Source organism: Lathyrus oleraceus, chromosome 5 (genome assembly GCF_024323335.1).
Source record: "Lathyrus oleraceus cultivar Zhongwan6 chromosome 5, CAAS_Psat_ZW6_1.0, whole genome shotgun sequence".
In the NCBI taxonomy this organism is placed as follows: Eukaryota; Viridiplantae; Streptophyta; class Magnoliopsida; order Fabales; family Fabaceae; genus Lathyrus; species Lathyrus oleraceus.
In genome coordinates this window covers 435,063,530-435,074,474 of record NC_066583.1, presented here as the reverse complement: position 1 = coordinate 435,074,474, position 10,945 = coordinate 435,063,530, and the positions used below count along the sequence as shown (strand labels likewise).

General features: G+C 37.7%; 1 protein-coding gene across 1 annotated transcript; it reads right to left on the bottom strand.

The window, feature by feature from the left end:
* Positions 1-1,697: 1,697 nt before the first annotated feature.
* On the bottom strand, positions 1,698-2,288 carry LOC127081211 (uncharacterized). The gene has a single exon (XM_051021494.1). The coding sequence runs from the start codon at positions 2,286-2,288 to the stop codon at positions 1,698-1,700; it is 591 nt and encodes a 196-aa protein (XP_050877451.1).
* Positions 2,289-10,945: the final 8,657 nt, after the last annotated feature.

Sequence of the window (10,945 nt, the reverse complement as noted above, 5' to 3'; positions counted from 1 at the left end):
TCCTTAGTTTTTCGTGCCCTTTTGCTTCTCCTTGGTTCTGATTGTGTTTCAACAATTCGTGTCGAATCTTTGTCACGAGATTCTTCAATTGTGGGATTCTCAGGTCCCTTATCCTTTGTGATGAGATTTTCAAAGAATTCTACATCTTTGGATTCAACAATTACATTAGACTCTAGATTTAGAAGTCTGTATACTTTGCTATTTGGTGCATATCCTATGAAGGCACATCTGATTCCTCGAGGACCCAATTTTGTCCTTTTGGGATCCATGTTCTTGTAATAAGCTACACACCCCCACACTCTGAAATAACCAATACTTGGTGGTCTTCCTTTCCATTTCTCATATGGAGAAATACCAGTTATTTTTAAAGGAATCCTGTTCATTATGTGACATGCGGACAATAGTGCTTCACCCCATAAATTAAATGGTAATTCTGAATGCATTAACATAGCATTTATCATCTCTTGATATGTTCTATTTTTTCTTTCGGCCATGCCATTTTATTGTGGTGTGCGGGGCGCAGAACATTCGTGTATGATGCCATATTCTTCACAATATGCATCAAATTCTGCTGAGAAATATTCTCCGCCTATATCGCTCCTAAGTACTTTTATAGTTGTACTTAATTGATTTTCTACTTCTGCTTTATATGTCTTAAAGGCATTAAAAGCATCATCTTTATGCTTTAAGGGATATACATGTGTGAACCTAGAGCAATCATCGATAAACGTTATAAAATAACGGTTTCCCCCACGGGTCAACATACCATTAAATTCACACAAATCAGAGTGCACAAGATCTATCACGTTTGTTTTTCTTTCAACACTTTTGAAAGGTTTCTTTATCATTTTTGATTTAACACATATTTCACATTTTCCGAAATCATGAATGTTGCATGATATCAAACCGGATTTAATTAGTCTATTCATAGTACTAATACCAATATGTGCCAATCTAGAGTGCCATAAGGAAATAGATTCAAGCATATAAGCAGAATTAGAAATTTCATTAATAATATTGTCGGTAGTGCAAAGTTTGATCATTCCTTCAGCGGAATATCCTTTTCCTACAAATATACCATTACGGGTCAATATTAGTTTGCCCGATTCATATACAGATTTAATACCCGGTTTTCCCAATAAGTCCCCACTAACAAGGTTTCTATTCATATCAGGAACATGAAGCACATTAACAAGAGTGACTTTCTTTCCGGAAGTGAAGTTGAGTTCGACGGATCTTGTTCCAACGAATTTAAATCGCACTTAATTTCCCATTTACACTTCTTGTCCATCATTGACTTTGGTATAGGTTTTGAATGCTGTTTTATCATAAGATACATGCACAGTTGCACATGTGTCATACCACCATCCTTGCATTTTGCCTTTCATTGCCATAATTTCGCTTACCGTAGCGATTATGTCGTCATCAACATGAACAACATTGACCTCATTTTTGGACTTATTGTGCCTGCAATCTCAAGCATAATGTCCAGGTTTGCCACATACATAACAACCATTTTTAGTACCTTTTGGTCCGCCAGAATTTTTGAACTTGTTGTGTTCTTTCCTTGGGCCGAGATGGTTTTTCATGCCATCATATTTTTTCTTTCCTTTAGCGGCAACAACATTTGCTTTAGCAAATCCAGCAGACTCAGTTTTTTCTCGATCCTTCGTTTCCTCCTCGATACGAAGGTGTTTCTAAAGTTTCTCCAAAGAAAAGTCCTCAGAACTATGCAACAATTTCTTTCTGTATCCTTTCCACGAAGGTGGCAATTTTGCTATTATTGCACCGACTTGGAATGCTTCAGGAATGTCAATTTTCACGGTTTTTATTTTATTCACGAGAACCTGTAACTCGTGTACTTGTGCAAGAATCGGCTTGGAATCCAACATCTTAAAATCAAAGTATTTAGATATTAAAAACTTTTTTGTACCTTCTTCTTCGGCCTTGAATTTGAATTCGAGTGCGTTCCAGATTTCCTTTGCGGATGCAGTATTGGTGTAGAGATCATAAAGACGATCAGATAATATGTTCAAGATGTGTCCACGACAAAGCAATTCATCTTCTTTTCGTTTCTTTCTCTCCTTTTTTACTTCATCAGTGTCATTCTCAATTGGTTCTGGAATTGCCTCCAGATCAGGATCCAAGACATATTGAATTTTCAGGGCGGTCAGGAGAAATGTCATTTTGTCTTGCCAGCGGGTATAGTTTCTTCCATCGAAACGATCTAACTTAACAAGGTCCTGGTTCATCAGTTTGATGCTTGAAACAGAAGCGTCGGTGGCCATGATTTGAGCTACTATAAGACTGTTAGAAATTTCGGAAAGATTAAAGGGATCCAGGCTTGAATCGTGAACGCAACACTTTCCTTATAGTATTTCAAGCACTCTCGATTGTCTTAGAGTTCTGATGCAGGAATACCCAGGATAATTCAGCCTTATTGAGTTTGCGCAAGACCGGCGAAAACCCGAATGCAGCGAAGAGCGTCTGGAATTATTTAGAGGATTTTAGGATTTTGTGTGTTGTATTCTGAATCCGGATTTATGCTTTTATAAGCCATGTTGATATTGTTTCACAAGGTAGCGACCCTTGGTGAAGCAATGTCCTTTTCCAATAATCATAATGGTTGGCCTGCAGCATATTTCACCAACAGTTGCATGGTTTCGCCTTTGCAACATCTCATGAAGAGTTACAATCTCCGAATTCAAAATTCAAATCGTAGGCACTAATCAAAATTCAAATCTCATGAAGAGTTGCAATCCTCGATTGCTCCGATGCGACATGCCTAAGTGCCATCTACAAGCTGCCACTAGCGCCCTACGCCCACGGACCCGGTCCCGGAGTCGGAGCCGGTGTCGCCGGTGGCGAAACCGGCGAGTGGTTGTAAGGTTGGGACAAGTGGCATAATGCTTGGGACCACCATATGTGTTCATGTGGCACTTTATCCTCTTTTGTCCTTTTGTTGAGTTAATGATATTAACTCTTTATAAGGACTTACAAAGTGAGTAAATCTTCCAATGTGGGACTTTATCTCATGCATTTATTAGCATTAACTCACTTCCACCATTTGTCATTTTGGAACACACTTGTATTTAATAAATTACAACACAAGTGTTAATCTTAACCATATTGGAACTAACTAACCAGTTGACAACTTAACAAATTTCAGCAACGATTTTCATTTCCTTTGTAACTAATGAAGCGCAACCTAAAAGTTCCAATTAAAACCAAATTCACTTGAATTTCACCAAACTGAATTTGATTTTCCTAACAAATTTCTAACTGACAATTTTCATTTCTAACAAACTGATTAATTTATAGTGAATTTCGTGATGAATTTCTAAATAACCTTGAATGTTATAAAGAGCTACCTTATTCTGTTTCAGAAAATCGTCACAAACATCAATCTACAAATCCTTGGATTCTTCACTCTCCATAGATTCTTCATTCTTTAATATCTGTTCTTCATCCCGCATTACCACTCTACAACCTTCTCTCTCCAACTCTACATCAGAATTTCATACCACAACCATTCTCGCTCTACAACCGCAATCTCTGCAACGAATCAACAACAATCAGAACACATAGGGATTGAAGAAGAAGAAGGGAAAGCATATCGAAATAGAAGAGGGAATTCATATCTATTGTCGTCACCGCGTCGAAACCGGTGAGTTCGCTTTTTTCTATATTCCGTTGATTGAATTCAGATCAGTGGAAGCTTGAATCATCTGAACACGTTGAAAATCGAAGGTGAAGCGTGAAGTTGAAACACGTTGAAGGTCGAAGACTAAACGTGGTTGAGACGCTATGAGGTTGAGGACGCGATGTCGTAACTAGATATTGAAGCTTTTTTTCTACCATAAGCATTTTTCTCTGTTTTTCAGCTTACATGGGAGATACGTGATTCATTCCCCGCATGTGTGAAGCTTGGATCTGGGTTTGGGCTTCCTACACCCTCCAATCACCAGACCTCACCCCTTTCCGGAATTAATCTTTAGAAGGTTATGGGCCTCTTCAAGCCCAACATTCCTTTCAATATCATCCACCTGGGCCTCTGTTTCATCATTTCAGAGCCCATTTTATCCTTTTGATTGTTTTGTCAAGTTATTTAGCTTAATTAAGTTTTAGACTTATGAGTTAATTCAAGGTAATTTGACTAATTAGATGTTAGGAATAATAACTTTAGGTTAGTTAGGATTAATCATGTTTAATATTTCTAATTATATTTTTTAGTTTAATTAAAATATTCATGTTAGATTAAGTAGAAATTTAAGTCTTAATTAAATATTTTAGAATTTAATTGATCTTAAATTTTAGTTAGGCCATATAATAATAATTAGACTAATTAGGATTATCATAATTAGATGATTATGCCTGATTTAATTTTTAAATTAAATATTGATTGTTAGAAACCATTCTCCTAATTAATTCATTTTTGTGCAATGACCATTTTGCCCTTAGGACTTAGAATCTTGATTTTAAATACATGTTCCCCTAACTTAGGGCTTTACTTAGAAATATCTGATTTTACTTGGTTGCTTAATTCAATAGGTGTATTATTGTACATAGTTCAACTAGTATTATTTAATCCACTGATTTAGTGTTGACCAAAGGTTGCTTTGGTCAACCAAATCCTTGGCATTGTGTTGTAAGCCCCAAGCCTATTCAAGTGATCAAAAGACCCTTGATCACTTGATATGGAAAAGTTCATTATGCTCAAGCTATTGTGGGTATACTGAATCTCAAGAGCTCAACACCTCAAGGTTCAAATACAAGATCAAGACTGGAAGTCAACATCAGTCAAGCATAGCCAGCAAAGTGGACTACTTCTCAAGCACAACAAATGTATAAACACTTATCGGTCATAATTCAGAGTGTGTGGCACGAGCCTTAAGAAATAGAGAAGGAATGAGAATGGAGAATTTCTATCCTCATTCACTTCATGTGATATACCATATCTTTGAGCCAAATACACCATCTTTTTGAGCTCTATCTTGTATCTCCTTGTGAACCAAGAGTTGTTTGTGGTGTGAAACCAAATACCTAATTCTCTTTCTTTTCGATTATTCTATTACAGTGATACCATGTCGTAGGCCCCTCACTTGTTGGTTCATACCAGTTTTACTCTTGGGTTCATATTTCACCCCTTGTTGGAGTTCAAATAATGTAATCCTTTAGTTTAGACCATATTTGTTATCGCAACTTCTTTTCATCTCCTATCATTAGTTCTATGAACTACGGGATCTGAATTCCTTATTGAACTATAAGGATACCCAGGCATGAGGGCCCAAATCCTCACCGACCACTCTATCTATTATTTTTCCTTTCCCTTATTCTTTTGCGAGTAATCCTTAGATATAACACTCATTCGAGCTAAGAACAATCAAAATGGTTCCTATGGAGTACCATGGATGTTAGGGGTGCTAATACATTCCCCTTGCATAACCGATTTCCTTACCCAGTTTTCTCTTTCCCCGGGTTTTATTGATGGTTTCCCTTTCTTTTGGGAATAAATAAAGTTCAATGGCGACTATGTTGTATGTTCGAGCGTGTGATGCATTCAGGTATATTTCTACTAGCTTCACTATGCTACCATTGTCTTTTGGTGCAAGTTAACTTTTCATCACTTCTTATAGAATCAATCCTTCCGTCCTTATTCCGCATTAGTTCCACGAACTATGGAGCCCTGGCTTTCTCATTGCACGATGAGAATACTAGGAACAAGGCTTCGAACCCTTGGCGATCACAATAATAATTATTCTTTCTCCTGCCTTAGGGATCCATTCATATATTTCGTGATCCATCATCTATTTTCAATCATAACCATCCATCTCAGTGACATATTGTCTTTCTTTGAACCAAATACCATATTCCTTCTAGATTCCATACTTACCCTTTGGGACAATAACCAATGCCCACATTTGCACCAAGAGTTCTTTCTCTTGATGCCAAACATTTATTTCTTCTTTTTTCCAGCCAATATGCTTACTTTCCTCTATGGTGCAAATTTTATTCCCTTTACGGATTCCAACAACACCTTTATCCTTTGGTTCCAAATTATACCTACTGTCATTTTTACCCAATCTTTCAATTCCTTTTACCCTGATTATTTCTCTTTATCCTACCATTCATATTCCATTATTCACTATCCACTACCTTTATTCAATATCTTCTACCTTCATTCACCCAATGTGATATATTCTCTCTTTGAGCCAAATACACTATTTCTTTGAGCTCCATACATATTTTTGGGCCAATAACCAATGCCCATATCTGATCCAAGAGTTGTGTTTCTTGTATAGACATACACTTTCTTACATGTTCTTGTAAGTCCTTATATAGACAAATACCCTTCTTTTTTGGCCATATGCCAACTTTCCTCTTGGGTTCAAATATACCTACCTTATGGGTTTAGACCATATTATCCTTTGGTTTAAACCATATCTTTATCACTCTTCTTTCATCTCCCATCATTAGTTCTATAAACTAAGGAGCTCTAAATTCCTTATTGCACTATAAGGATACATAGGCATGAGGGCCCTAATCCTCACCGAGCACTTTATCTATTATTTTATTTTCCCTTATCCTTTTGCGAGTAATCTTTAGATATAACATCCCTCTGAGCAAAGAACAATCAAAACAGTTCCCGTTGAGTACAACGGATGTGAGGGGTGCTAATACCTTCCCCATGCATAACCGACTTCCTTACCCGTTTTCTCTTTCCCATAGTTTTTATCAATGTTTTCCCTTTCCTTTGGGAATAAGTAAATTTCGATGGTGACTCTGTTGTATCTTCGAGTGTGCGATGCGTTCAGGTATATTTTCGCTAGCTTCAGCTGACGACTCTGCTGGGGAATATCTTGCAGCTGGGATAACTTGTTGGTTAGCTTGTTGGGTCTCCCAGCAGGCTAGCTTCAGCTGGCGACTCTGTTGGGGAATCCTTGCTTTTGCAAATAGGAGTCGAGCCTAGTTTTGTTTGTTTCCTTTGTTTGTTTGGATGTTTATCTTTTCTATTGTTACTTGCTTTATATTATTATAACATGCTTTATTGTTTTTGTATATTATTGTCTTGGATATATCTGTTATGTTTATCTTGTGGATGGGTTCATGATACTATTGAGTGAGAAGCCCAATACACATGCTTATAAAGCTTACCCAAGATAGGAGGGAGCTTCGTATTGACCCGTCATACATAGTTGTCTTGGGGGAAGGTACGGGGACCCCACTTAGAGTAGATTCTTTTTGGAGTTTCATTGGAACGTAAGTCATTTTTCCCTGACAACCATTATTCCAAAAGGGATCCATGACTCTAAGGAGCTTTAGTAACCCGTGGCTTTTGAAGTTGAGACTTGGTCTCACTTAGAGTAGATGTTCCCGAGGGTATTTTTGACTTACAATTTTTTTTGTGATGATGAGGATATTTTCGCCTCAGTATCCGTGACTTTAAGAATCTTCATAAAGTTTTAGAACCTACCTTGTAAGGGAATGTGGGTTATATGCAGGAAACCAAGCCTCTTCATACCTTGATACGTCAGACCTCTGAACTTGTGTTGAGAAGTTTGGACAAATTATTCAAATGGGACATTTGGATTTATGATGTTGCATTTCATGACATCATAACAAAATCAGTTTTAACATGTGTACTCTTGGGGAGTCCAAAAGTTTTAGTTTGTGTTCGACATCCTAAAATCTTGGAATTCCCTGGAAGTATGAAAAAATATTTCTTCTTTTTTTGCATGCATCTCATTCATTCATGCACTCATAACCTCTATAGAAAATAAAATGCTTACACAATTATCTTTCTTCGGCAGAAACGACGATGACTCGTAATACATACTATACTAGAGCTAACAAATCCAAAATCATGGCTGATATCAAATACGAGAATGTTGTTGTCAAAGAAACCTTGGCTCAATTCCAAGGTAAAATGGATCTCTTCCAATGCAACATGGAAGCCATAATTGAGTACCTTCAAGCACAAAATACTACTACCTCTGCTAATCTCGCTATTGTTGCTATCGTCACCAATGCTACTGTTGTGACCACCGTTGTTATTGATGCTTCTACTAATGTTGAGACCCCAATTAAGACTATGATTCAACCAATTGTGAGCCATCCATCTTCTCAAGCTGGTCCTAATGCGCATGCTGCTGCCTATCATTGGGGGTTACCTCCCAACTATGCTTCTTAGTTCACTAACGAATGTGCCTTCAATCCGTATCAACCCTTCGTTGTCCCTTATGTTGTTGGGAATTCTGCTTTTCCCTAGGGCATGCCCACACTTCAATCTCCTCAAATGGTCGATGCTGGTAACCCTGACGCTCCTCAAGATCAGATTCATCATACTTCTAGGTCGTTCAATACTAAAACTCCTGACAACAATGACACTGAATACCAAGGCCCACGCCTCCATTTCCAGATTCCTTCTTAGACCGTTTAACCCGTGGTCCATAATCCGTACCAATCTGCTCAGAATACCTACTCCGGGATACCTACTGCCAATCCTGGGGAATCTACTGTTGGGATGCCATATATGCTAGTCAATCCTGCACTCTAGTATGCGGAATCAGGGGAATCTTTTGCTCCCAATGCTCAAGTTGTTGGGAAATTCCCTCATGTTATGAACCTAACTGCTCAGATAATTCCTCCTGGCTTCACATATCCACCTCATATGTATCATCAATACGCTCCTCAGTTTGTGCATGTTCAGACGCCCACTCAAGTTGTTCATCAGACTTATCCTCGACCCACTAGTCAGGGTATCCTTGGAGCTAGTCCGGCAAGGCCAACCGACTATCAATTGCTGAATGAGAGGATTAGGGCTATAAAAGGTTTTTCGGCTTTTGGTATGGATGCCAAAGATCTGTGTTTGGTTCTTAATGTAATGCTTCCCCAAAAGTTCAAGGTACTAGACTTACCAAAGTACAAAGGCTTAAGCTACCCTCGGAGTCATGTGATGATGTACTATAGGAAAAAGGCATCCTACATAGACAATGATGATTTGCTTGTACATTGCTTCCAATATATCCTGTCCGGGGCTTCCTTAGACTGGTATATAAGCTTAGTACGTACTAAGATCTGGTCATGGAGAAATTTGTCTGAAGCCTTCCTAAAATAATATGAATACAACCTGGATATGGCGGCTACTAGGTTGTAATTGCATAACCAATCTCAGAAGTCTAGTGAAAGATTTAAAGAATACACGTAGAGGTGGCGTGAGTTAGCTTCTCGAGTCCGACCGACACTATTTGATAATGAACTAATCGTGAAGGTGAGAAAAACAAGAAAGGGGGGGGGGGTTTGAATTGTTTGGAAAAATAAGCGCTTTTTCAAAATGAAAACCATACAATGATTTTATACTGGTTCGCTTATAACACAAAGCTACTCCAGTCCACCCGGCCGAGGTGATTTCGCCTTCAACAAGGACTTAATCCACTAATCTTGAAAGATTACAAACAACGTCTAAGAGAAAGATCTCTTAGTCCTCTCAAGTATACAGACTACACAGAGTCACTTGAGGAAATAAACAAACAATAGATAAAAGATTTATGTAATCTAGAGTGCTTCTAAGATAAGCAAGTATTACAATAGTAAGAACAAAGTGATTCACGTTATAAGCAACAGCTTCGTGAAGATTTAGAGAGCAAGAGTGTTTTCTTGAGCGTTGATGTTTCAGTATAATTTTTCCTTGTATGTGTTGTATACTGAATGTTGATTTGCAGTCCTTTATATAGATAAGTGAGGTAGTGGTTGAAATTGGTGGATATTAAAATGAATTTACGCCATCACTTAAATAGCTTCTGCAGGATAACTTTCTCTCCTTGAAATGACTACTTACCATATATAGTATCTTCTTTATTGAAATTGGAGATTAACGTCTCTTTTTGTATTAGGAAATCCATTTGCAAACCTTTACTTGACTTTAACGTTACTCTTTCATAATTAGCAATTCCATGATCAGAGTCTTCGTGTATCTGAGAATCTTGGAGTCTTGCTTCTGATGTTGATCTCTTTTGAGTTCTGATGGATTCTTCAGATAGCGCTGAGAGTTTCTGGAGTTTGACATACTGTTGTTCAGAATCAGAACTTCTAGAGCTTACTTCTTGTTTAGATGCTTCTGATACTTTGCTGTTTTGCTCAGAGTTAGACTTCCTTGAACGTGTTTCTACTTCAGATGCTTCTTATCTTCTGATAATTTGTATCTGATCTGGTTCTGTATCTGATGACATCATCAGATCTCTTCCTTCTTTCTTTAGAACCCTGCACACTTAGAAACTTTTCGTTAGGGTGCCATTTTTGGTTTCATCCTTTGTTATCATCAAAATCAAGGAATCTGTTGTAGAACAATTTTTGTTCTTACAATCTCCCCCTTTTTGATGATGACAAAACAATCTTAATTAGCAGATGAAACATGAATAATATCAGATCAGATAGATAAGAGCTCCCCCTGAGATAGTGCTAGGGAGTTCAGAAGTTCTTACCAGAGCTTCTAAGTAAAGAGGTTTCTTGATACCTTCTGCAATTTCTTAAGTCCAGGTTAGATAAAATTATTTTTAAGAAAAATATGTTGCAGAATGCTTAAGGTATTTAGACAATATTTTCATCAGAGCTATTAATGACTTATCCCCCTTTTTGTCAGAATCAAAAAGACATAGCAAAAAAAAAATAAGGAATTCAAGAGAAAAACATTGTATTCAGATAAAAGCACAAAGGCAACAAGAACAGGAAAACATCAGAATCAGAGAAAGCAAACAAAACAACAGGCAAGCAAAAAAAAATATCCTAAGTGCCTAGGGGTTCGGAGGCGGAGGCATTCTCTGAAGCAACATAGCCAGCATGTTCTGAATGTTGTCGTTGACAGTGTCTTGCTTATCCATTCTGGCACGGAGTTCATTCTGATCTTGCTTAAGTTCTTTCAGCGTCTGGAGAACCATAGGGATAACAG

Coding starts and splice junctions, on each gene's coding strand:
- LOC127081211 (XM_051021494.1), bottom strand. CDS start 2,288: ATGGCCACCGACGCTTCTGTTTCAAGCATCAAACTGATGAACCAGGAC.